The 26,446-nt window shown below is 34.5% G+C and overlaps 3 protein-coding genes across 3 annotated transcripts; 1 reads left to right on the forward strand and 2 right to left on the reverse strand.

The window, feature by feature from the left end:
- Positions 1–3,394: 3,394 nt before the first annotated feature.
- On the reverse strand, positions 3,395–5,146 carry LOC107466770 (uncharacterized). Its single transcript, XM_016085769.1, has 3 exons — positions 4,718–5,146; positions 4,075–4,639; positions 3,395–3,717 (listed from the first exon to the last, which is right to left on the reverse strand). The coding sequence occupies exons 1-3, from the start codon at positions 5,144–5,146 to the stop codon at positions 3,395–3,397; spliced, it is 1,317 nt and encodes a 438-aa protein (XP_015941255.1).
- Positions 5,147–8,887: 3,741 nt separating this feature from the next.
- LOC107466781 (uncharacterized) lies at positions 8,888–14,779 on the forward strand. The gene is made up of 3 exons (XM_016085780.3): positions 8,888–11,607; positions 13,404–13,714; positions 14,049–14,779. The coding sequence occupies exons 1-3, from the start codon at positions 9,266–9,268 to the stop codon at positions 14,414–14,416; spliced, it is 3,021 nt and encodes a 1,006-aa protein (XP_015941266.1). The 5' UTR covers positions 8,888–9,265; the 3' UTR covers positions 14,417–14,779.
- Positions 14,780–16,480: 1,701 nt separating this feature from the next.
- On the reverse strand, positions 16,481–26,130 carry LOC107466780 (pleiotropic drug resistance protein 2). The gene is made up of 20 exons (XM_016085778.3): positions 25,591–26,130; positions 25,159–25,279; positions 23,297–23,385; positions 22,967–23,051; positions 22,284–22,574; positions 22,103–22,193; positions 21,112–22,012; positions 20,665–20,825; positions 20,409–20,512; positions 20,166–20,331; positions 20,021–20,086; positions 19,531–19,652; positions 19,067–19,399; positions 18,694–18,984; positions 18,520–18,603; positions 18,306–18,439; positions 17,990–18,217; positions 17,572–17,743; positions 17,224–17,478; positions 16,481–16,942 (listed from the first exon to the last, which is right to left on the reverse strand). The coding sequence occupies exons 1-20, from the start codon at positions 25,965–25,967 to the stop codon at positions 16,673–16,675; spliced, it is 4,341 nt and encodes a 1,446-aa protein (XP_015941264.1). The 5' UTR covers positions 25,968–26,130; the 3' UTR covers positions 16,481–16,672.
- Between the last annotated feature and the right edge of the window lie 316 nt (positions 26,131–26,446).

Consider the following 26,446-nt stretch of genomic DNA (forward strand, 5'->3'; position numbering starts at 1 on the left):
TCGCCGCCGCCGCTACTCCTTTCTTCCTCAGCACATACACTAATGGCAAGAGAGGAGAGAGCAGAGGGAGAGAAAGAGAAGAGAGGAACGAAGTCCTCCATAGCGCCGCCGACCACCACAGCGCCCTCCTCGTGGCGATTTGTAGCCCGCCAACACCGCATCGTCGTTCACCGCCGCAGCCCCTCCTCCCCCACCACCGCCGCAATCCTTTCCCTCTGTTTCAATTTTTTATTTCTTTTTTCTTTTTTCAGATTTAAAGGATTCTATTGTTGTTGTTGATGATGCTTCTGGTTACTTCTGTTTATTTCTTTTATTCCATTGTTGTTGTTGATGTTTTGCTTGCTTCTACCTGCTTCTGTTTTTGCTTCTGTTTCTGCTTTTGGTTCTTTTTTGTTGTCATTCTGATTTCATTATCCATTGTTATTGTTGTTGTTATTCTGCTGATTGTTGTTGTTTGATTGGTGTTATTCTGCTTTTGGTTTCTACTTTTGCCTGCTTCTATTTCTGCGTTTGCGCTCTTGCTTCTGCTTAATGTTGACGAAAAAGAAGGGAGGGATGGGTATTTTCGTTCGAAGGACAATTTTAAAAGTAAGGTAAACCTTTGGGACCATTTTGTAACGAAAAAAAGGCCAGGAACGAAATAAATTTTCAACCTTTATGTTAGGGACTAAAATTGTACTTAACCCTTATAAATTAGAGTAAACACCCAATCCGGTCCCTGTCCAATTTTCATAAGGACAAAGCGATCCCTGTCCAAAAAAAAGGTACGTTCCGGTCCATGTCTTTGCATTCCGTGAGACATAGCGGTCCTTCTGTGCCTTCCGGCGTTGAAAACAACCGGAATAAGCATACGTGTCACTTAACGGTGATGAGCTGGCTGCTAAGTGTCCTTGAAGTGCCAAGCTGTCAATTTAAAAATGGACAGGGGTCGATCTGTCCCTTTTTCCCAAATAAAAATGCTGTCGTTTTGTGTGGGATGGGAGGTTCAAATGCTGCGTTGCTTCACTATATACTCTGAAAATGTATCACTGTGTTCAACTGTAAACCCTAGAACAGCATGGTTCATAGTGAAGAACGTGGATCGACATCAAATCGGCGAAGTGGGAGAGATGAAAACGAATCAAGTTGGAGTTTGAATGTTACTGGGAGTGTGGGATCAAGGTGGAAGAAGAAGTGGGTTGCCCCAGAGTGTAATTGTGGAATTTATGCAATTTTGTTCATGTCTGGAACCTATATGAACCCAAACAGACTATTCTTTCGATGCCCATATTTCAAGGTAGGTTTATTAACATTTAAAATTTTGTTCACTTTGTTTCTCATTGATGGTCATACTTCAAGGTAGGTTTATCAAGAATTAAAATTATGTTCATTTTGTTTTTCAATAGATTCATAATAAAGAATATTATTTTGTAGACTCCAACACCTCATTGCAAATACTTTTATTGGCTTGATGATTATGTTGCATCATTCAATGAGGATGCTGCGAAGACTCTTTTGTTCGGAGGTTTGAAGCTGAATCAGAATCATAAAGAAGATCATTCTTCTGCAGATGATAACAAAGTTAGGGAGCTAGAGGAAAGATTGGTTGGCTTAGAAATTGATTTGAAGAAAGCTAGATTGAATTTTAGTCAAATTAGATGCAGTAGTGTTGGATGTGTTATGTTGGCATTTGTTGCTGGAATTTTAGTTAGAAACCTGTTTAGTGGTGTAGTTTAGATAGATCAAATGTTACTTCTGGAGTACTGTGAAACATGGTGATCTTGGTTGTTAAGTTGGTTAGGGTATGGCATTTGTTGCTATTGATCACTTTTGATGAATGAATATAAATATAATTAAGCTGGTTTTGTTTTTATATGTTCGTTTATTCAATTTTAAAGACTGCAGTAGTATACATGATTTTGTAATAAAATAAGGCATTATAAATTTGTTGAACAAAGTAAGAAGTCATCTGTTGAAAATTGAAACTTAAGACATGATACCATAATAATAGAATAAGGGAATCATCATAACAGCCCTTAATAATATAGTTATCCAAAAGAGTATTCAACCAACTATATCACTGGTTGCATGTCTTAGAATCTAGTTATATAATAACAAAAGTAAGGGCAACACAAGGTCCCTAATCAACATAGTTGTCGTAGAAAGTAATCTGATAACCAAAATAAACACAGTGCCCACAAGTTATTGTCCAAATTATCTTTTCTTCCTAGTTCCAAACTTTTAAACTATATCAACTACTCAATTCTTGTCAGGAGGCCTAATCCCTAGAGTGGGGATGAACTTAAAAAGTCTTGATGCAGTTCCTGATGTTGCTGCAGCCATGGTCTCAGCTGATACTCCTGTTGATACACCTTGATTTGTTGGAGCAGTAGGTCTCACAATTGGTTGCTTCTCCCTAAAGCATGGTGCAGAGTTGGTGTTGAATTTTGTTGCAGGCTATCCTCAGAGAAGATCATAGCAAAGGTCATAATTAAATTAAATAGAGATTACTAATTTAACTTAGGACCATGTTTTACCTCATCTGCTTGGGGTGCAGACTGGGAGACATTAATTTCCTCCCCTTGACCATGGTTCACTGATTGTCCTGTTGCAGATGTTTTGGATTTCTTCTTTTTGTTCTTTTTTGCCTTAGCCTACCATAAATCGTAACTGTTAGGATAACAAATAAATTAGTGTTATGCCAAATAAAGACCCTAAATTAGCATAAACTCACAGCAGCATCTAATGTAGTTTCCTCAGCATGGGCAGTTGACTTGTTCTGTCCTGTTTGTTGAACCTGTTTAATTATTAAATCACAAGATTGGAACACAAGAAGGCTCAACTAATTAGGACACTTAATTCCTTAACTATATATATATATAAGACAGTTAGCATATTAAATATATTTTGAAAGTGAGTCATCACTTGTTGGATTATACCTGCTGAGTGTTAGCTTGGCTTGACTCTACAAATTGCAAAGGCACTTTCTTTGCCCTTCTCTCTTTCTTTGTCATAGGTTTCCAATTCGGGTCTTGAGGTGCATTAGTACAAGTCTTGTAGTAGTGTCCTAGCTTACCACACTTAGAGCAAGTGACCTGAAAGGTTTTTCTACATTTGTTTGGATTCATCTCTTTCTCAACTGGGTCTGATCTTCTCTTCATCTTTGGCCTATGAGCAGCTCTTTTGATTGGAGGAGGAAGAGTCTTAGCAGCATCCGATTGTACCCAGTGCACTTCAAAAAGAACTCTCTTACTATCTCCAGCCCAGATAGCTTTCCATTTTTGGCTTTTTGGCTTAATGAAGTCATCCAGTCTTTTTTGCTGCACTGGAGCTAAAGCGCTAACATGTTTCTCTAGCTTCTTTTTGTGTGCTGCCATCTTTCGCATTAGATAACATCTTAAGTCCTCGCACATTGTCAGTATTGGCTTACCCCTGTATGCAATATCTTAGCATTCCAAACTTCACACATATTATTGGTGATATTGTCAACCTTGGGTCCGGGACTAAAAAACGCCTTTGACCAAGCAGCTGGATCAAACCTATCAAGATATTCCCAAGCTGGAACACTGATCTGTTTCAGCTTTTCCATAGCTGCCTTGAACTCAATTTGTGTGGTGCAACGTGCACAATCCCATACAAGTTGCTTGGTCTGTTGGTCCTTAAATTGCTTGATGAAATTCTTCCAAATGTGTAATACGCAGTTCCTATGAAAAGCCCTTGGAAATATGTCCTTTAAGGCTAATACCAATCCCTACCAGAAAACCAACAATGCAGGCCAATAACCCAATTTGGACCAACAATGCATATCAATAAATAAAAAAGGCCATCAAACAAGTTCAGAGAAACAAATCATATCAATAAAGAATAAGGTATGAGATTCTCATAATTCAGACCAGCAATGCATATCAATAAAGAATAAGGCCATCAAACAAGTTCAGTCAAACAAATCATATCAATAAATAATAAGGTATGAGATTCTCACAATTCAGACCAGCAATGCATATCAATAAATAACAATGAATGAAATGAAATAACTATTTTTTAATACCTTTTGCTGGTCCGATATAAAATTTCAGCCCCTTTCTGTGCTATCACCTAAGTCATGCTGAAGTTGTGTTAAGAACCATTTCCAAGTGTCCTTACACTCATTCGGCACAACTGCATATGCAATAACAAAGAAATGGTTATTGCCATCTTGACCCACTGCAGATAGTAGCTGACCGCCATAATAGCCCTTAAGAAAACAACCGTCTAATCCAATCAAAGGCCTGCATCCTTCTATAAAGCCCTTCTTGCAAGCATCCAAGCTTATATATAGTCTATCAAACAAAGGGAGAGACTCTGGCTGAGGTATCACGTCTAATCTTGCAGTTGAACCAGGGTTTGTCCTATGCAGTTCCATCAGGTAATCCCTAATCTTACCATATTGTGCTCCTTCGTCGCCAATTACCTCCTCCCTAGCTGCCTTAAGTGCCCTGCTTATCATTTTACCACTCAGTTGGATGTTGTAGTCTTCGATCATGTATTCCATAGCTTGCTTTGGCTTCATGTCTGGCTGAGTAAGAAGCCTCTTAACTAACTTTGAAGTTACCCACTGCCTATCAGCAAGGTTGCTGCTGAAATTCCTCCCACAATTATGCTCATTGAACAAAGTTTTTACCTGATAACATCCATGTGCACTATTCCATGATGTTAATATTAGCTATGAACAATTTTCACTTGCACAGGCTGTCCTGACCCTCTGCTTCTCATTCTTCAGATACATAACATCTTTACCCTCATATACAAAATAATTCTTCAGCGCACTCTTGAATGCTTCCATTGTAGTGAAGGTTTGTCCAACTTTAAATTCAACCTCCCCGTACTCAGTTTCTTCATTAAAGGCATCATATGCAGTCCTCCCTTCATCCTCAGATGACACTGGGCTGTTGAAAGCTTCACTTTCATAATCATATGGCTTGTCATAATCCGAATCCAATTCCTCAATAGTTGGCCCAACACTCCCGGATGTGCCACCCAAACTAGTTCCAATGCCACTTAAACCACCACCTATAGTGTCATTCTTACTTCCATTATACCTTTCATCTCTCATAATATGTTTTCTTCTAGTGCCCTTATACTTCTTAGAAGGCCTTTTTTGGACAGAATTTTTCTTAGCTATGTCCATACTATCCTTTCCACCTGAACCAACCCCAACCTCCACATTTGGGCCAGTCTTATCTTTAACTTTTGGGCCATGTCTAGCTTTCTTTTTAGGTGAAAGTCTCTTCTTCTTCTTCTGAATATTTTTCCTTTTCCAAACTCTCATCACTGCTGTCTGTATCCTCAAAATCAGAAGGAGGAGGCTTATAAGGCTCATCTTCTGTGGTCTCGTATCCATCATCTGAAGATGATGATGATTCACTCAGCACAACATTATCACGCTCCACACCATCATCAACAACTTCAGGGACATCTATCGGGTGATCAAAGTAAAGATAAAATTCATTGTTACCCTTATTTCTCTTCTGAGCATTCCTCAGTTCGTTTATCTCAGCATCACCTTTAATAACATGTAGCCCAGTTTCCATGTCATCAGCAGTGTTGTCAAACTAATACATCTCCTTATATGTTGTATACCCTAACTCCTTAAATAAAATTTCTAGATCAAAAAAGTTAATATAGTCTAAATTCATAGGTGGATATTTATGTACTTTTCCATTAACATAACATAATACCCCCTCTGAATTTCTCTTGAAACTTTTTCTATGATAAAATACAGGAACAACCATAAAATCATCCATCTGAGACAAACAAAATAAATGATATTTTATAACAACCTCTATATAAATAATTGTAATTTTAATTGAGTACATATATATTTTAATTGAGTACATGTAGTTAAAGTAGGTATATATTCTAATGAAGTATTACATATATGGAGACACAAGAAAAAAATTTCAACATCACTATTATGCATGATGTAATATAGTCAAAGTATGTAAGTATATATTTACTGGTTTGTTGTTTCACGAAAAAATCAAATTTTAATAGAGTACATAAACATTTGCTAAGGTATATATTTGCCTTAAACTTTAATAGAAAATTGCTGTGAACTCTTTTATAAACACTAATCATAACAATGTTTATATATATATATAATATTAAAATTTGAATAAAGATAATATATCTGTCAAATTTGTTGTTATATACAGAGTTTGTGATTTTAATACAAGCAAATCGATGCATTTTAAACCCACTTGCAAACTGTATATGAATTCCATTGAACCTTATTTTCTATATGAATTCCATTGCAGGAAGGGAAAACATCTATCTCTCTTGATGGCAAAATCCCCCCAAAATTAGCAACATTGAGCCCTAACCAAACTCTATCTTTGTTAGGCGACACCAAGCCAGAAAACAAAAAATGCAAACACTCAGAAACTCAAAACTAATTAAACAATACACAATGTAACTAATATTTTATTTGAATAATCTGTTACTTACCTTGAACGTCAACGTCGTCAACGTCGTCAGGGAGTCCGTTAGTAGTGCCGTCTGAAGCTTCATTTGGAGCGTTGTCAGCAACACTGTCAGCGTCTTACTCAACTCCACAGCCAGGTAGAGCGTTGTCGTTTTGTCGTCTTCAGAGAGTCTTCAGAGGGAACATGAAAAGATTGTGGGTTTTCTGTAATTAGGAGAAAGGGAAGAAGGGTTAAATGGAAACCCAAGGCATGTACTCTACGCACCATTTTAATCCCCCACACAAAACGACAGCGTTTTTATTTGGGAGAAAGGGACAGATCGACCCCTGTCCATTTTTAAATTGACAGCTTGGCACTTCAAGGACACTTGGCAGCCAGCTCATCACCGTTAAGTGACACGTATGCTTATTCCGGTTGTTTTCAACGTCGGAAGGCACAGAAGGACCGCTATGTCTCACGGAATGCAAAGACAGGGACCGGAACGCACCTTTTTCTTGGACAGGGATCGCTTTGTCCTTATGAATATTGGACAGGGACCGGGTTAGGTGTTTACTCTATAAATTACTAACTCAATAATATTACATATTCAAAATTAAATTAAAGGTTGCAAATCAATGTACTACAATAATTTTTGTGCTATTTGATAAAAAAAATAAAAAAATTATTGGGCAGAACTGCCTTTAATCTAATTACACTCCAAGTCACCAATGTCATTAAAGCACCATTTCAATTGAAGAATTTATATAACCTCACACTTATATTAGAAATCAACGTAAATGATTTTAACTTTTAAAAATGCTCTCAACTGTTACCAAGATATTTGTCCTAACAAAAAATACTGAAACTCGACCCCCTATTACAACAAATCTAACAAGTAATACTACAAAAATTTTATTTATTTAAAATATTATTTATATTATTTATATTCTTCATTAATTATAGGAACTAACTTCACCAACACTAATATTATTAGATCTAGATGACATACTAATCAAGAGATTAAGGAGAAAGAAAAATAAACGAATCCAGGACACATATTCAGATGAAGAACATACATATAAAGATGGAACAAAAAAAAGACAATAAAAAATGTATACAAATTAATAATTTCGAAAGAACATATGAAAAAAAAACAAATCAAATAACAACTAAAAATAAAAAAGGACAAATACCTCATAAAAAGACTAAATCTGTCAATTAAAACAAATACGAAAATAAAAACAACAAATAAAAATGTATATTAAGATTTTCACACATTAAACCCATCATGATTCTATATATTTAATTTTTTCTTGGCTTATTTTCCAGGCCATCTCTATTATATATAGATCTCTCCTCTCTTGCCATAGTCGCTTGGCTGGAGTTATTTTGATATTTAATGCAAAAAAAAGCTAATTTTATGATATTTAATTTGTCTAATTAATTTTTTTATGTAAAAATTAAATGTTTAAAATTTATTAAATATTATTTATTTATCTTTTCGATAAATTAGGTACCATCTTAAAAGCAAAGTAGCAATTATCATACAAAAAATCTTTACTATTATCGATTGTTTTTTCTATTTTTTTTCTTTTTTTTTTTTGCTAGTGTTATCGATTTTGCTAGTTGTTGTCGTTACTTTACCACTTTTCTCTCTTAAACGGCATTATCATTCGAGTCTTCCATAACATTCTCGATCTAATAGATGATTAATTCGTAGCGAATCTCAACTCTATTTAAGATTTATTACTGGATAATGAATTATTACATACACAAGTCAAAGTTTAAATTTCTAACACTTTTTTAAGTGGACGAATAAGTTAATTACTTTATTAACCCAAATTTATTTATCTAATATTTTAATAAGAAGACGTCTTCAGCAGTCTCCTAACTAAAACAATTTGAATTCTTAAAAAAAAAATTTAATTTTAATATACTATTAATATAAAATAAAATTTATATACAATTATTTTTATATAAAGTTAATAATTTAATATATTTAATTAAATTATAATTAAATTATTTTTAAATATAAAATAATTTTACGCTTGTACTCTCGATTTATGAAAATTCATAAAAAAAATCTAGGAAGTTAATTCTATATGCAACTAAGCAACTAATTTTTTAAAATAATTCTTCTTTTTCTTTTGATCTAAATTACTATCACTTCTATCTCTCTAGAGTTGAGAAGCAAAAGGATTATTTTTAATAATTCTAGATATTTTTTTAGTTTTGAATTTTTTTAATAATTTTGAACGATTATTTTTTTAGGTATTCTAATGTATTATTTTTATAGGTTTTAGATATTTTTTTCATATTTTAGATGTTTATTTTAAGAGTTTTTTAAAATTAATTTTAAATAATAAATTGAATTTGTTTGCAGCCCAATTGTCCAATTAATAGTTGGCTACTTGGCTGTTTTGAGCAGGATTGTAAAAAGAAAACCTTTTCTAGCACAAAAGATATAATATTTGAGATACACGGCATAATTGTGGGAAGACCAATGACCAAAACCGATCTGGAGAAGCTTCCTTCACTGCTTCATCACACAAACAAAAACACACACTCTTTTCGCTGCTCCTTCCATGTTCCATTGGCGATCAATCTTCTCTCTATCTCCATCGATGCTGCTTCCTGCTATCTTCCATAAGGTTTGACCACACAACAACATCAATCTCATTCATCACTTTGCTTCTTTGAAATTCTTGCTTGATCTGTTCTCTGCAAATTTCAGCATCTTTCTAGGGTTAGGGTTTCTCCGTTTTTACTGAGATCTAATTCGGGATTACTAAAATTCGACCAAAAGGGTATTTAGGGTTTGTTTCTGTTTACTCAATTAAACGATGCAACAACAAGAACAAGAGCAACCACAGCAACAGCAACAACAACCACCACTCAGAAGACGCGAGGAAGAGCATGCTTCGCTGTCTCCATCTACGAAGCTGCGCTCTCAGAACCATCTCGAGGCGGGTCCCGACCCTTACCGGAGGACCCGCCCTGAGGGCTCAGACCGATCACCGGTTGTCCCGCAGAGGAATTTGAGCCCACTGAAGGTTGATGGAGTGAGAAGGGTTGGTTCTGGAAATAAAGGGGTTAGTGATGGTTTTGAAGGAAAGGATTATGATTGGCATTCGGGTTGCCGAAGGAGTGGCCAGCCCCGGTCAAGGTCCCCACCTGTTGAACTAGTCAGGAAAAGGGCACATTTTGATGATGGGACTGGGCATGGGAACTGTTCACCACCGCCTGTGGGGTTGAGACCAAGATATGAGCTGTCACAGACCATGGATTGCTGTGTTGATGATGAAAATCTGGATGCAAAGCGAGTTTATGGTGATAGAGAGAAAGAATTCATTGATAGCAGGTTTGGTGGTGGGCATGGTATAGTGGATCACAAGTTTGTGATGCGTGAAAATGAGGCAGGAGGTTCGTATAGGTCAATTGCGGATATGGGTTTAGCTCCAAGGTATGAAGAAACTGACATGGGTGTAGCTCCACGGTATGAAGAAAATGACGGGCACTTGCCCCCACAGTCTAGGAGTGTTCCTATGGCTAGGTTTGACCATGAAAGGCCACAACGAAGAGACCCTCTACCTATGGATAAGACACACATTGCAGCATCCCACAATGAGGCTGAGAAAACTATGTATCATGCAAGGGGTGTCTCATATTATGCAGTTTCTCCCCCTTATACGAAGGATTTTGCAGGCACTTCTCGCATCCGTGGTTATGGAAACTCCTCCATAGAAATGTCAAGGAGTGATTTTCTACGTTCACGTGGTAATGGAGTTTATTTGCGTACATCTTATGATGTGCCAAGGAGCAGTGGAAAACTAGCAGAACCTGTAGGATTTAATGGACATGGGCAAAGGCCATCAGTACACACTAGTAGAGATCCTGAAATTGGGCAGAGGAGTATGATGTGCCACCAACAGTGTGAGTTTAGTCCTGCTAGGGCTGAGCATGCGGATTTTATTAATTCTAAATTACAGGTTAATTCAGCACAGGATGAGCGTGTATATCAGTATGATGATATACCTAGAAGAGTAGCTCCTCATGGTCGAGTAGACTATGAGCAACCATTAATGGATTATGATAATAGGGAGTTATCCGGACCTTATATCTCACATCCAGATTTAGATAGAACTGAAAAGAGTGAAGATTCTTATGGCTATCAAAGGAGGGTTGTTTTACATGACCACCCTCCATTACAAAGGCCAAGGTATTCTGACTATCATGATATGAGAAGAACATCAAATGCACCGACACAAGGTGAGACCTATTCACATTCTGGGTATAGTTATCCTGAAATTGGAAAGAGAACACCACAAGATCATAAAGTTTCATATCTGGGTGCGCCAGAGGTTGATCGATTATCAAATCCGAGATCAGAATTTGAATCTCGAAGAGATGGAGGTTCAGGACTTCATCAAGAAAGGTTTCACAGTCCTCCTTTGTCTATGCCTAATTCTGGAACCTACAGACAAGCTGTCAGAGTGCAAGAAATGAGACAGGATTTTGGCAATCATGGCCATCCAGATAGATTTTTGAAAAGAAAATACAATGCTAATGATGAAGCTGATGTGCATGATTTTAGAAGAATAAGATCAAGTAAATGGGATGGAGCCGAAGAATTTCAAGATTTATATGAAAGTGAAGAGTGGGTAGATGATGAAGATATGGATATGATGTATTCATCTGGTGATATTGGATCCAACCATAACATGTATGTGAAGTATAAGAGTAAGTACAATGAGTTGGAGTATGATGATTTTCCATCTGATGACTGGATATTACCTCAAGAGTCTATGGGACATGTACAAAGACATTCGATTCGGTATCAGAAGTATTCCAGTCAAAATATAAAGCATCATCCAAGGGCTAGTACTGCAAGCTGGTATAAATCCCAGCAACATTCTAAAAGAAATGCAATTCATAAGCAACCTAAAGTTTGGAAAAAGTATCATGGTTACGATGAAAGTAAGCATACAACTAATGATGAATCATCTGAAGATTGGGTTTGTGCCACAGAATCTGAACCAACTGAGGGCTCTGAGGAGTTTGAACAAATGGTTCATGAGGCTTTCTTAATGTTCTCCAAGAGGTTGAATCTGAACTCATCTGTCTATAGAAGGTACCGGGATCAAGGAAAAGCTGGTAGTTTGTACTGCATTGTATGTGGCAGAAGGTCTGTTTTCTTTTCTATGATGCTCTTTTATGAAATTGAGCACTTCTGTTCACATATTGAATTAGGAGTTCCCTAGTATTTAACTTAACAGATTGAGTCAACTACATGTGTTATTATTCCTGGGATCATGTTTTAGGTTCTACAGCTCCGGAAATATAACACATTGATATGAGCAGTTGTTATTGCTTTGTTAAGGTGGATGCCGTGATGGGTTGATATCACTGTGCCCGTGCAAATAGGATCAAACATATGGTTAAGTGGTCTGCGGATGAACATGAATCGCAAAGCTAGGATAAGTGTTGTCTATTCTTTTGAATGGTGGTGAAAGTTACATTTAATTTTGCTGGTTTTGCATGGTTTCAAAGTTGGGTTAGAACTTTAGTTAACCTTGTGTTCGTATAAATGTAAATTTTTAGCTAGTTGATTTAGCCTTTGGGTACTTCAAAAATTGGAGCCTAATTGTATTCAGGAGGAACGGTTAGACAGCTAGTATAATTTGAGACAGGAAAGATTTTATAGCTTTTGATTGTGAGATGGTAGATGAATTTTAAGTTGTTGATTTAAGGTTGACAACCACCAAACGGATTGCTACTTGCTTGGCCATGGCTTGACATAGTGATGATAATAGAGTACTGTTATCTCAAAATTGCCCAGACTACTGAGGGTTCTTGGTTGTAAAAACTGATTTTCCAGTTACAAGTATGGCTGTAATTTTGGGTTTTAAGATTATTACTGGGAGGGGTGAATATTTGAATATGTGCTGCTTTCCACTGAAATTAGGAATAACATGAATTAAATAAATTAGCTGGGTTATTTAATCAATTTTTCTCCTGTTTGAGGGTATTCATGGCTGACATAGCCAAGTTCCTTAGGGTATGTTTGAGAGAGAACATTAAAATCAGGGGAGAGGCAGGGAGTGGTAAGAATGGTTCTCCAAAACCTGTGTTTGGGAGTGTCCTGTTAGTATTGAAGGCAAGGGTCAGTGAGGGACATGGCTTGGCTTAGCCATCGTAACAGTTAAATTTTGAGTTCACCCGAGTTGGATAGTCAATAAGAGAGGTAATATTTTACTTTCTCACATTTTATCTCTTTTAGGAAGGGATAAGGCCATAAGGGATAATATTGGAAGATAAAGTTTATACTCCTTTCCATTATTCCATTCTTTTACATTAAAGACTTCCAAACATCAGAGTGGCTCTCTTCTAACCATTATATTCCGCACATCACTATTCCAAAATTTATTTTTTCATATAAGTATTTTTCTATTCCATTATTAACCCTTCCATTCCATCATCTTTTACTCCCAAGTATAACCTTAGGAACTCCTGAGAGGTGAATGACGACAAGTTAGTGGCTATGTGGCTGTTATTGATTTGATAAATAGATTAGGAAGTAAACCAGAAAGTTACTCATAAGCTGTTTCATGTACATTGATGCATATAAAGTAAAGTTTGGGTCTTTCTGATGTCGGAGAGTATAACATTCACAGAATTATTTATATTTTTTCTGATTAGCTTCAGTCATTTATCTTGAAGATTTGCCAGTAATGTTTGGGTCTTTCAATTTAGTGCTCTTTTCTGTCATTGCATCAGGCAATTTTGTTAGTTACATTGTAATTAGAACATTGGGTTGCTATTAAATTTCCTGGTAGTCTATTATTTGGACCATTGAACAGTTCATAATATACTAGTAAGACTAACGTTTTTTTTTTTCATTTTTTTTTCAAGATGAAGTATAATTTCCATTATATAATTCTAACTTCTTTATTTGTACTCTTTATTTGCCTCATGATACAGCTCCTCGAAGGAGTTCATGGACACTCAACGCCTAGTTACCCATGCTTTTATGTCCCATAAGGTTGGGCTTAGAACAAAGCATTTGGGTCTTCACAGAGCAATTTGTGTTCTGATGGGATGGGATACTATTGTTCCTCAAGATACAGTGACTTGGGTTCCCCAGATATTGCCTCATTCAGAAGCTATGGCTCAAAAGGAGGATCTGATTATCTGGCCTCCAATTACTATCATCCATAACATATCAATGTATGATGACAATCCACAGAACTGGAAGGTTGTGAGCATGGAAACGATTGAATCTTTCCTAAGAGGTGGGTTTGTTTTTTGATGTTGTTTATCTTGGATGGTAAAAACATAATATGTAGAAAACTGTTAGTGAAGTGCACACGCTGGTTTAAAACTCAATTCAGGTAAGAGGTGATTTGTGATGATTTGATACTGTGCAACAAGAACTTTAAAACTTGAATATAACTTGATTTATTTTTTAGTGTATTTACAAGAATCATCCATTTGAATATGCAGGTTTAGCATGATAAATGTAAATTTATTCCACTTGAAACTTGTATTCCTAATTGGCATCTGATCATTGTATGTTGTCTTGGGAAAACTGCCCTTTTTCTTTTCTTTTAATTTCAAAATTTGCAGGTAAAGGCTTTGTAAGGGGAAGAATCAAATTATGCCTAGGGAAGCCTGCGGATCAAAGCGTTATCTTGGTGAAATTCCTCGGTACCTTTGGTGGTCTGGGAGATGCAGAGAGGCTTCACAGATATCTTTCTGACAATAATCATGGCAGGAATGAATTTGAGAGAGTAAAATCTGAAGGCATCAAAAGCTGCAACATCAAAGAAACACGTGAAGGAGACAGAGTGGAGAAGATTCTTTATGGTTATGTTGGAATTGCAGAGGATTTGGACAAACTAGATTTCAATAGTAAGAAATGGAGTATGGTAAAGAGCAGGAAGGAGATAGAGGACCTGGACAATGCTCCTGTTAAACCTGACGAGAGGCGATAGTCACAGCATACGATTGAAGAACCTTTCAGGAATTTCAGGGACCCCCTGGTGCTATGAATGAATTCAATTTTAAGTGCATATTTGTATTTTAGCTGTGCATGTTAATAGTTCCATATATGGGTATAACTGGAATTCCAATGAATAGTCCTAAGATATCTGTTTCTTGTTTGAGTATTTGGACTGTATCTGACTGAAAGCTGATGTAGGAGAGTTGAACATAGGATGCCATATTCAAATGAGGTGCAGGAGATTTAATCATTAAGTTATGGGCTTAACTTTGAATCAAGCTATTTGTTAAATGAATGTTTGATGTTAAGAAAATAGTACATTATAAGGTCAATAAAATGTATCCATTTATTTGCAGCCCATTGGCCAGCGGCAGATTCTTAGCAGATTTTGAAATGGAGTTTAGATTCGCAACAGGTTAGGGAATACCGTGAGAAATAAAAAAAAAATTGAATCCATTTATTTGCAATATGAAGTGGATAAATTTAGGAATCTGTTTAGGTTAGTATTTTTGAGTAAAATAGGGAGAAAAAAAGCTTTCTTTTCTTCTCTAATATACTTATTTTATATATTTTTCTTATCATCTCATGTCTCCATCATAATATATTAAATGAAGAAAGACACAAAAAAATATTAAATGAAGAATGTAAATTATATTTGTAACATTTGTTACTACCTATTGATAGATGGTTTTACATTATATACTAATTTTAACAAAATATTTTGTAGTAATTTCATGCTATTATTATTTCTTATTTGAATATAAATATTCACATTGATTACCAAATAATTTGATATATCTTGATATAAGAAAACAAATGTTAAGATATAACTCAACTTGTTTTACATGTCTAGACAATTTTCCATGTATTACCAGTTGACGGGATGACTGTTCTGCTTCACTAAGTGAAGCGGTCTTGAATTCCTCTTCCATCCTATCTAACGGCCGATTGGTGGGTTAAGCCTACTAATTCTTTTTTTATTAATTTATTTCTTTTATTAATAAACCATTAAATATTAAACAATATATATAATTTTACAATCATTTCGATAAATTTATAATTTCTAAAAATATAAAAAAATATTTTTAAATTCAAAAATATTAAAGTCTTTATAATTCTAAATATGTCATAAACATAATCAGTAACTAAGTTTTTTAAAACAAAATAATAAAATCAACGTTATAAAAAATAAAACAAACATTGTCTACAACATGTAATTAAATATTCTCAAATCTCTAATCAATCAAACATAAAACATAATCCAAATTATAAATTAAAATATTTTCAATTACAAAAAAGAAAAGACGAGCTTGCCGGAAAAGTCCACTCCGCCCCGTCAAAGCTCGCAGATTAGGTGGTGCGAGTTAGACAGACTTTTTTAATTATGGCAGTTTCAACCCGGTAGGTTTCAGGTCCGTTTGTCACCCTTAGTTATAAGCTAGTAACATCTAATGACCTTTGCTAGCATTATCTCTTAATTAATAATAAATTTAATATTATTATTAGATTATTTTTTAAGAAAAAAACTATCATATTATTTAGTTGTCATTAATTCTATTCATTACAATGTTATTCTATTTTTTAATATTTTACACTATAGATCAAAGAACCTATGCATTTTTTAATTTTTAGGATGAAATTAAAAGTTGTGAAATCATTTAATATTCAATGATATTAAGAATAACAATTGTGAAAATATTTGGACTTATGAAAACCAAATAGAAAAAAATAACGACTTTTTGTTATACTCTATCAAAAAGATCTACTTAAACAAATACTTCAATATATATACTAAATAGTAAATACATTGAATAATTAAATTTTATCATACTATAGAATTTATTATGATACAATTCTGTTTTAGGAAGGATTCTACTTAAACAAATACTTCAATATATATACAATATAATACAATGATAATAATATCATGAATTAGTTGTCTAAAAAATTTTGTACAAAAAGGGTATAGCATAAGTTTTCTGTATATTTTGCAGGTCTGAATCTAGTTGGATCTAATTTGGAAGGATAATAAAGATCAAACTGAAGATGTGGAGCAATATCAGATTTAAAACTAGATACAATTGATAATTTCCAGTTAGTGTATATAATACAAATTAAAGCAAAAATGCTGCTTAATATTTTCTTGACATACTTGGTACAGAACCCTGTAAATAATAGACACATTTCTTTCTTTATTTCCTGTTGCTTCTTTATACAAATTCTTTTCATTTCTAATCCTATGAAACGTTTATCTTGTCTGGAAATTGAGGTACCTGATGCTATATGCAAATACAAAGAGAAATATTAAAACAAAAGCAACATGAGCCACAGCAACTTCTCCGAGAAAGTTGTAGTGATAACCCATTTGTTTCTCAAGGTAGTGTCTCACTGATAATGTGCCAGATCCAGGAACTGCAACTGGAGAATCTTTGTCACCTATCTGTGAGGTTAGTAGACCATATATGGTCCAAGCTGGTGGGCTAGCCCAGTAGAACCACCTCCACCATATTGGAATTTGCTGCAAAAATTGAGAAGGACAATGATATTTCAGGTTAAAACTTCACTTACATGATTCAATATCTAATAGAAAGAATGGATAGACAATAATATAACAAAATATATGTAATACTAGCTTCTTCATGAAGATTCTTGATTACCTATCAACTTAGAGCCAAAAAAGATTTCCATATATGTGCATTTAATGTGTGATCTATATTCCTTAAACAAGAAGGATAATGTGCAATTTGCTTTCTTACTCATGGCTACAAACAGATTTGATCATTGGTTTTCTATACATACCGACTTTCGGATAAGGAAACCGGCGAACATGTTCCAGAACATCAGGAAGAAGGACATGACAATCGCAGCGATTTGGTGGTTTGGTGTGAGAGCCACAGTCATCATTCCATAAAGTGTGAAGTAGACAAAAGAAATGAATATGAAATAGTATAACCAGAAGAACTTGTCAGCATGCCAAAGGAACCCCATCATTGAGTGAATGATAAGTGTGTAGATCATTGTCTGGATTGCAACATATATACATTCTATTGCTACCTGCATTAGATTTCATGAATCTTCTCAGTAATTGGGAATAAATTATCAATTGTTTTTGCTTTGTATCTGTGAAAAGGGTCATCTTTTGTTCACCTGAGCAATTGCATAAGGGAGAGCTGAGTACATTCCAGCCGCTCTTTCTCGGTAGAACACAGTTCTTTCTATTGCAACAACAGGTTGGACAGCATTTGTGTTGGTGGATCCAAGAAAGAAAATTGTAGTATACATAGCTCCCACTAGATTTATAAGGTCCTGCTCTGTTTCACTGCAAGAAAGAAAAGTAATTTTCCTCACATGAAACTAATTTGACAAGATTTTGATGATTCCTAAAAGTATTTCAACTACACTTCTATTCAATCCAAAATTTTAACAGGAAGTATCATCCAACATGAACAAAGCTTTGAGATGTTTCATTGCCATCAAACAAAGAATTCATGACACTCTTGGTTTTATGTAAAGTTCAACTCTCTTTCGTATAAAACATAGAAGTTAAAACATCTTGCAAACTTACGTTTTATCTCCTTTTTTCCAAAAAATGAATCCAAAAATTATCCCTACAGCTATTGTCATGAAGAACCGGATGGCATTATAAGTTGGATTCCTCCAGTATGACATTTGCTGTTTCCAAAAGCAAGCTTTGCACTGAGTTATGAAGGACTGAGAGTATCTAGTAGGGAAATAAAGGTCCTTTGTTCCCGGTAATGGTGTGCTTAGCTCTTCAATAAGCTCTTGATTCCTCCTGAAAAGAGTTGATATAAAAAATGTAAGATGATGTATAATTTCGGATTTGGCAGTGTTTGGCAATGAAGTTCCAAGCTATGCTTAACTGATATAATTCTGACTTATTGTACAATTCTGCAAAGTCTACACCAAGCTGAGACTCAACTGCAGGGGAACTGATCTCTAACATCCATGTCGCGGGGTTATATCCGTCTCTGATTTTCGGTACTCCTGGAATAGCCTGAAAAACATTACATAGTTTACATTGATTACTAATACATTTTGGCATTTGCAGTACAGAACTTCAGAAATCATACTCACCTCAAAGTATTCTATAAGTTTTTGAGAATGTAGACCAAGGGGACCACCGTATATGATTTGTCCTCCTCTCTTCATCAAAAGAAGCTGAAGGAAACATGAAAATTAAGAGAGCACTGTGTCTTCATAACTGCTATAGAAAAATAATGTTTATCTTGAAATACTGGGAATTCATACCTCATCAAAAGCTTCAAATATGTCAATGCTTGGTTGATGAATGGTGCAGACTACAGTTCTACCAGTATCCACTGTATTTCTGACGGTACGCATAACGACTGCTGCGGCTCTAGCATCAAGTCCAGAAGTTGGCTCATCCATAAATATGATAGAAGGATTTGCAACCAATTCCACAGCAATGGTGAGTCTCTTTCTTTGTTCAGTTGATAAACCATTAATGGCAGGAAGGCCTACTAGAAAATTCCTCATCAGATTTAGCTCAACAAGCTTCATAACTTCCTCAACAAACATCTGCAATACATGGAAATTGTTTTAGAATAATGGTTCTATTTACATCAATTTAGGGTGGTTTAAGATTTAGGAAGAAACACACCATCTTTGTTTCTTTGTTGATCTCTTTACCAAGACGCAGCCAAGCAGAAAACACGACGGATTCATAGACTGTTAGATTTGGAGAATGGATATCATTTTGTTCACAATAACCGCTAACCCTTGCAAATGTTTCTTGGTTCTTTGGATAACCAGATATGTAGATGCTTCCTTCAATGTAACCACCAGTTTTTCTTCCTGCAAGAACATCCATCAATGTAGTTTTTCCAGCACCAGTTACACCTACTAATGCTGTTAGTAATCCAGGCCTGAAAGCTCCACTAACATTCCTTAGTAATTGTAACCGATTCTCTTCAACTCCTTGTTTTTTAACTTCCTGATACCAACAAAAATGTTACCACATTATAAATACTCCAGAGGATTAACATAGTTACAAATATAGAAAAACCACAAAGTATTTGTCATAGATAGGAAATTGATGTAGGACTAGAGTGTTCTGCAATTTACAGATGGCATATTGATGTAGTAGTTCACGTGATTGAATGCAAGCGATAGGGGCCGAAAGGGTAACACCATTCCCCTCTTGGCTTTTGAATCATCTGGATTGCTTCTTTCTGCTAGCTCAGTGCCTGCATTTAGCCATTAGCTTGTTGTTCAAAAGGAAATATACTATTTCTAATCCTAACAGATGGTGTAATTTTCAAACTGTTAAGAAAGAAACAAATGTTGAATACAAGATGAAAATCATTCTGCATCAACTAGAAAGTTATCTGATTTCAGAATAATGACAAAGTACACATTATAATGGAACGTGACTAGTTTTGAAAGAACAAAGCAGGTACTTTTCTAAAAACTTGCTGTGACATATAGCATTAAGTTGACTCTTTCCAACAAGAGAGTGCATTTTCCCAGAAGAAAAGTATTTTTACAGGATATCAGCAAGAAAGAAAATGGTAAGATCTAGTAGGCTCAAATTTTTTCGCAGTTGAAGCATTACTCTGTTTTGTAGTTCCCTCCATCTCGTCTTCATCATCCACAATAATTGATTTGGAATCACCAAATGCTGCAATTTAACTTTCAACATCTTGTTAGGAACAGTCTTATATTATATCACAACAGAAACAAGTAGTCTTGAAACTTACGATTCAGAAATGTCAGAGCAGCAATGAAACAAATGTTGAAGAGTAGCGAAAAGCCTAGGAGAGCACCAACAGAAATCCAGTACCAATAGTCTTCTGTAAACATGCCTCTAGCCCTGAGAAGAGCTTTCCCAACTGTAGGCTCAGGAATTCTCGGGTCCGAATTAGGCTGAAAAGAAGATAAATGAATGCAGTTATACAATGAAATCAAATAAAGAAAATTTGGCCACATTTTCAAGATCTTACAGCACTCCATCTTTTGTCAAGGAATTCATTGATGGCAATGGCATTTTGACCATACATCATTGGAGATGCATAATAGCCCCATATCATCCAAGGTTCAATATCATCTGCAAAAGTAGACTACTTGATTTTCATGAATTATTCCACTTCCTTTTTTGTGCAATTTCTTGAAATGATAAAAGTTTTCTGCCATGCATTATTTCATTTCATTTCATTTGACTATGAAGTAGAGAAGAAAAAGAAAACAACTGAGGCTCACCTCTGGCTATAATGAATCCACCAAGCACAAAAACAAGTAGCAGTACAAAGGTACCAAGTGTATTTGCCACAATTTGTGTTCTTCCTAGAGCCGCAATGAATCGGAAAAGTGATAAAGCCATCTGATGAACACAGAAGAATGCTAAGAACTGACGAAAAAACCTGCAACAATTATTCTGGGATCATTATTCAATACGGCAAAAGAAATATAGTTAAAATATTAAAAATAAAAATTAACTAGAGAAGCATATGAATTACTTTAAGCCCTATGTGTTTGACAATATTAGCTCTTCAACAAATTATTTTTAAGCATGCACATGCACCAATAGTACAACTAGAGAATGTGGAACAATTTATAAGAAACAATTTATAGATATATAATTAGCAGCACAAATTTATCAACTAAGGATATATTCTTTGAAATAAACTAATTAGTGAACTGTCATACCTACTTGCAGGTGGAGCAAACCCTATAGTGTAATAAGTAAGGCAAACCCATAACCCTGACTCAATGAAAGATAGAGGGATCCGAAATATCCATACTGGAAGTGCGAATGCCCAAGCCGGAAAAAATAACAAATCTCTCTGCTTGAAGAAAACGGGGAGCCTAAAAATAGTCAAAGCAAGCTCAGCCATTCCATTGAACATTATATTGATGAGACTGAAGAACAATGCACCATAAAATTTTCCCCCATCCTGAAGTTGGCCATGTTTCATTGTTGTTCTAAAGAACACTGTCATAGCAATCAAAGACATGATCATGATCTGAGTTGTCTTGAATATGTATATAAAAGAGCTGCGCTTCATCAGTAGCCATTCTCTAGCAAAGCAAGCCTTGAAGAGTTCTAACTTTGGTATCCCATATTTTTCTTGAACCAAAGCAGCAGGATGAGATTTACTGCGGTCGAAAGGAACCTGAAGATCTTCACAAATCTTTTGGCCAATTCTGTAATTATAGAAGTGAGCTACAAACTCAGAAACAGTGATATAATGATAAGGTGTGTCCCTTTTGAACCAGTACTGCTCTTGATCCTTTCTGGAAGTAACCTCCTGTAAAAAGTCAGCAACTCCTTTCCTTTCCGGGCATTTGAAGCCTACGCTTTCGAAAAAATCAAGAACATTTTCGCGTGGTCCTTGGTAGACAATCTGGCCTTCTGAAAGCAAGATTATGTCATCAAAGAGATCATAAGCTTCTGGTGCAGGTTGCAGAAGCGAGATTATCATTGTAACATCCATGATATGAACTAGTTGCCTCAAGAATTTGACTATTTGGAATGTTGTGGAGCTATCCAAACCGGTCGAGATCCCATCCATTAAGAAAACTTTTGCAGGTCCTACCAACATCTCACCTGCATACACAGCATAAAAGCAATGGCTTGATATTTCTAGAATGGAAAACAATTGAAGCATACTTACATGTTTTAGTTATTCCCACATACCGGTAGTTAACCGCCTTTTTTCTCCTCCGGATATTCCCCTTCTCATCTGATCTCCTACCAAAGTATCAGCACATATTTCCAATCCAAGAAGCTGAGTTCATTTTTTAGGATGTTAGGCATAGTGAAACTCAATATAATCTCTTAAGGAGTTGTCATTAAAATAAGAATTGAGGCATCAAACCTTAAGAACATAATCTGTAATGAGACTTGTTTCTTGACCTTCAACTGCTGTAGCTTTCATGAAAGCATCTATCTCGGGATCCGGCTTGATTCCTGATTGCTTTTCTCTTCTTGTCAACTCCACCAATAGTTCAAACCTCGTTCCGACTCCCAAGCAGCGTCCCGAAAAGTCTAATGTCTCTCTCACTGTCATTTCTCCATGATGAAGATTTTGCTCACTGATATAAGCACATGTTCTTTGAGGAACAAACTCTGATAACTCATGACCATTGTAGGTGACTCTTCCTGATGCCTATTGACAAGTTTTGATGGTGCACAATTAAAACCAAGAATTGATTTACACTCCAATGTAGCTTATTTTACTGGATTTATTGTCCATGATTCACAGGTGAAAGGCACAATCCATTATTATTAGTATTTTGAGGTCAATCATATTCAGTGTTTCACTATATTCCTTAACATAATTATAATAATTAATCTGTTGAGAATGAATAAAGCATGAATAAGTACTTGACAGGTTAACATGATATATTGTATGACATGATAAATTTATGGAACAGTTACAAAAATCCATTAACAAGTGAAGCATCAAATCCTAAGTCATGCTATAATATCATTTAAATTCAATAATGATCATAGTAATAATGGCTTTGTTTGTTGAAATGGAGCAAGAGGATGAACAACCCTTAAATCCCTGTCCAATTTCCCAGCAAGTGCCTTCAGCAGTGTAGTTTTTCCTGATCCTGGAGGCCCCAAAAGCAAGGTCATTCTGGAGAGTGTTTGAGTAAACATAGAATGGAGAATAAAATAAAAAAGTTAGCAGTATACCTGAAATAATTCATTGATGCATTTGTTGGGGTAGGGGAGATTATATTTTGTTATAAGTTAAGACTATTTTTGTGTAAGCTAACACAATTGAGTTGGGATTATCTTCAAACATCTTAAGGGCACAACTTTAATTTGAAGAATCTTGTGAATTAGGAAATAATAAATGACTCCATCATATATATATACCTTGCTGGCCTGAGGATTCCACTAACATCTTGTAGTATCTTCACAACACTTTTATTTGAGGGGAAAATTTTAATTGATCTAAGAACTGTCTGTTATCACAAAAAAATTAAAAGGAAATACCTTAGACAATGCTTCTTAAAATGAGTATACATCTAACATAACTTGAATCTTAGATGTTGCAAATCAACTTCTTGGAGTAAACTAAACTAACCAAACTATTTGGTTTGGTAAAGCTTTTTAAAGAAGTGTTTGTGCTTTTTAAAAGTTCAAGCTCCTCATTTTGTATTTGGTAAATAAAAAAGATCATGTACTTATGCTTGCAGCTTTTAAAAGATCGGGTACTTTTGAAAGCACCTAGGATAGAACTTTTCAAAGTTGGCTTGTACTTTTTAAAATTTAAAAGTCTAATATAACCTCATATGTTAACGAATTTTCAAGTTTAATACTTGCATTTATGTCTATTATAGTATTTTTAAATTTTAAAAGCTATTTTACCAAACACAATTGATGTTGCTTATGTTTATTAAAAGCTATTTTTGATTTGATTTATCAAACATAAATACTACAACTTTTAAAAAGTCATCTTTTAAAAATTAACTTTTATAAGCTATTTTTGAAAAGTAAAAGCTTTACCAAACTAAGCCTCAAACTAAATGACGAGTAATATGTCACCAAGCACAAAAGAGACCACTCACACGAAGTAAAAATTATTAAATAGTTTAACAATTAGTTAAAAATTGATTCCACTAACATCTTTGTTAAAAATTGATTTAGTAATTGTAAAATTGAGTCTCATTTTTTGGAAAAAGAAAACAAAACTTTTAGAAATTAATTTTAGAAGAATATTATATAAGATTGTTTACAATTATGTTTTATAAATAAAATTATTTTAATTAATAACCTGACTATAGATAAAATTTCTGATTGGTCAAGCGAAGTCCTACATGGCATGAGATCTACCATGGTCCCAAGAGAGTGAGAAGTGAAGAGCAATAAGATAGAAGAACATAGAAGGGTTCCATGATTGGGAAATCACTTTCAAACCTCCACATTCTACATAAATAACAGCTATGATTATTATTTGATATTTCCATTCTTCTTTCTCTTTTTTATTTATCGAGAATTGTAGAAATATATGTTATGCAAGAATAATATTATTATAAAAAATATTTTTTCAACATTCTAATTTTCATATTTGGTAGCATACTACATTGAAATTTAATGTGATTCTTAATTTAACACTTAAACTTTTAGTTTCTACTCTTCGTCTTATTCGTGCTAATAGAACATTAACGTTTTAGAAATTCAAATAACACTATCGTAAAATTATTAATAAGAAAAAGGAGAAAACATCATGCCATGTGGGAATAAAATCAATTTCAAGTTTTTGTAATTTTCTATGGCAGCCTTTTGAAACATATATAAGAATCTCTACCCGACAAAGAATTGAAGTCTATCTAACAAGTAACAACCAATAATAATTAGTTAAGTTTTGATGTCTTCTTTTCAAAAATTTAATTTCAATGTATTGATAATATATTTATACAATAGTTCAATTATATCTGTTTTTTTAAATAATTATTTATGTCATTAATGTAAAAAATAATTATTTTTATTAATGTATTATTACATAATTAAATACATATGTAGATCTGCTTTATAGTTATAGTGCATTAAAACTAAAGTATTCTTTTAAAACCTCACCAACACGCCAAAAGTTAATTCTGTATTTATTATTTGAGTAGTAATAATATATAAAAGATTATCTACCACAGTAATAATTGTTTCTAAATGTGGCAAGGTTCATATTGAACCTACAGAATGGTATAACAAACTAAGGTGCTACTTAATTTTAGAAATACCTCAAGAGCATTGAGTGTGGAGTTGAATAGTGTTGGCAATGCTCTGGTTCCTTTATATGCATCACCTTCTACAAATAAATGCTCAAATCGAACTTCAACCTTAGCAATCTCTATACCCACCCTAATAATTAAAACACAAACACAAAGTGAAGCTTATTAATAATCAACAAGTCTTGTAAATTAGACAATTTGAAGAATGGAATTTTCAGAACAGAAACAATGTATAGATACAAATATAATTAACTATATGAAAAAAAAATGTAACCAGAATACTTTTCGTTTAAAATCTAAAATTATATGACATGCTCACAAAATAAGCCCATAATTTATGTGTGCAAAACTAAATATATGTGTAAATTATTACTGGTTAAGTATCGATAAAAAATGATAATATTTGCTAGTAATATAGTGTTATAGAAAATATTTTGTGACCTGTCAATCCTGTCCCTCATTCTGGAGAGGAACTTCTCATTATCTTCTTCAACAGTTCTGAGCATAGCTTCCAAGAACCTCTTCTTTTCATTGATACCAAGCTTGAATATATCAATTTCTTCATAGTTAGAGCTTCCATTCTCAAGAACTTGCTTGACTATGCTCTTTCTCATCCTCTCAAAAGTTGGTAGCCTCTCTATGGCTGCCCACTTGAGCTCTTCCTCATCATCTTCTCCTTCTCTTTCTTTGCTCCACACCTCGCTTCCGCCGCGCCCACTCGCCGATGCCCAGCTCCTCCTGCTTGATGATCCTATCCCTATGCTCCTCCTTATACTACTCATAATCTCACCTGAATCCAATGATTCCTCCATTTCCATGTGCTAATCAAGAACAACGGTTTAATTTGTTATGTGAAGATGAGTGTTTATTACTAATTGGCTCTAGAGTCTATATTAAAGTAGTTATAGAGAGAGTGTGGTTGAAGAAGTTGAAGAAGAAGAAGAAGAAGAATGTGAACATGTGAAACTAACTAGATTAAGAGAAGGTGTTATGAGAAGGACATAAATGGAAAATGGTGGGTACAACTGTGTTGTTTAGTAATTATCAGGGAAGCTACCTTTCTTTGTCCAAAGCAAAATTCATGAATCAAATTAAAGTTAAACAACAACGACTGTCTGTACAGAAATTAATCTTAATCTCTGTGACTTGTTTAACTAAACTTGCCTTTGCCACGGATGGAAAGTTATCATGCATATTAAGAAATTATTGTGTCTATTTTGGTAAATTAATAATCCAGCTTGCAAATTAAATGAGTAATAATCTCAAAACTGTTTCATACAAATGCATGCATTGCTAC

The sequence above is a fragment of the Arachis duranensis genome, chromosome 9 (assembly GCF_000817695.3).
Source record: "Arachis duranensis cultivar V14167 chromosome 9, aradu.V14167.gnm2.J7QH, whole genome shotgun sequence".
NCBI classification, from domain to species: domain Eukaryota; kingdom Viridiplantae; phylum Streptophyta; class Magnoliopsida; order Fabales; family Fabaceae; genus Arachis; species Arachis duranensis.

Excerpts from the sequence above, each read along its gene's own strand:
- LOC107466770 (XM_016085769.1), bottom strand. The coding sequence starts at position 5,146 with ATGGACATAGCTAAGAAAAATTCTGTCCAAAAAAGGCCTTCTAAGAAG. Across the intron at positions 4,640-4,717 it reads TGAAGAATGAGAAGCAGAGG|GTAAAAACTTTGTTCAATGA; the intron begins GTCAGGACAGCC and ends GGATGTTATCAG. Across the intron at positions 3,718-4,074 it reads ACAACTTCAGCATGACTTAG|CCTTAAAGGACATATTTCCA; the intron begins GTGATAGCACAG and ends GATTGGTATTAG.
- LOC107466781 (XM_016085780.3), top strand. The coding sequence starts at position 9,266 with ATGCAACAACAAGAACAAGAGCAACCACAGCAACAGCAACAACAACCA. Across the intron at positions 11,608-13,403 it reads TGCATTGTATGTGGCAGAAG|CTCCTCGAAGGAGTTCATGG; the intron begins GTCTGTTTTCTT and ends CTCATGATACAG. Across the intron at positions 13,715-14,048 it reads GATTGAATCTTTCCTAAGAG|GTAAAGGCTTTGTAAGGGGA; the intron begins GTGGGTTTGTTT and ends CAAAATTTGCAG.
- LOC107466780 (XM_016085778.3), bottom strand. The coding sequence starts at position 25,967 with ATGGAAATGGAGGAATCATTGGATTCAGGTGAGATTATGAGTAGTATA. Across the intron at positions 22,575-22,966 it reads AATTGGACAGGGATTTAAGG|GCATCAGGAAGAGTCACCTA; the intron begins GTTGTTCATCCT and ends ACTTGTCAATAG. Across the intron at positions 20,332-20,408 it reads TTGACAAAAGATGGAGTGCT|CCTAATTCGGACCCGAGAAT; the intron begins GTAAGATCTTGA and ends TCTTCTTTTCAG.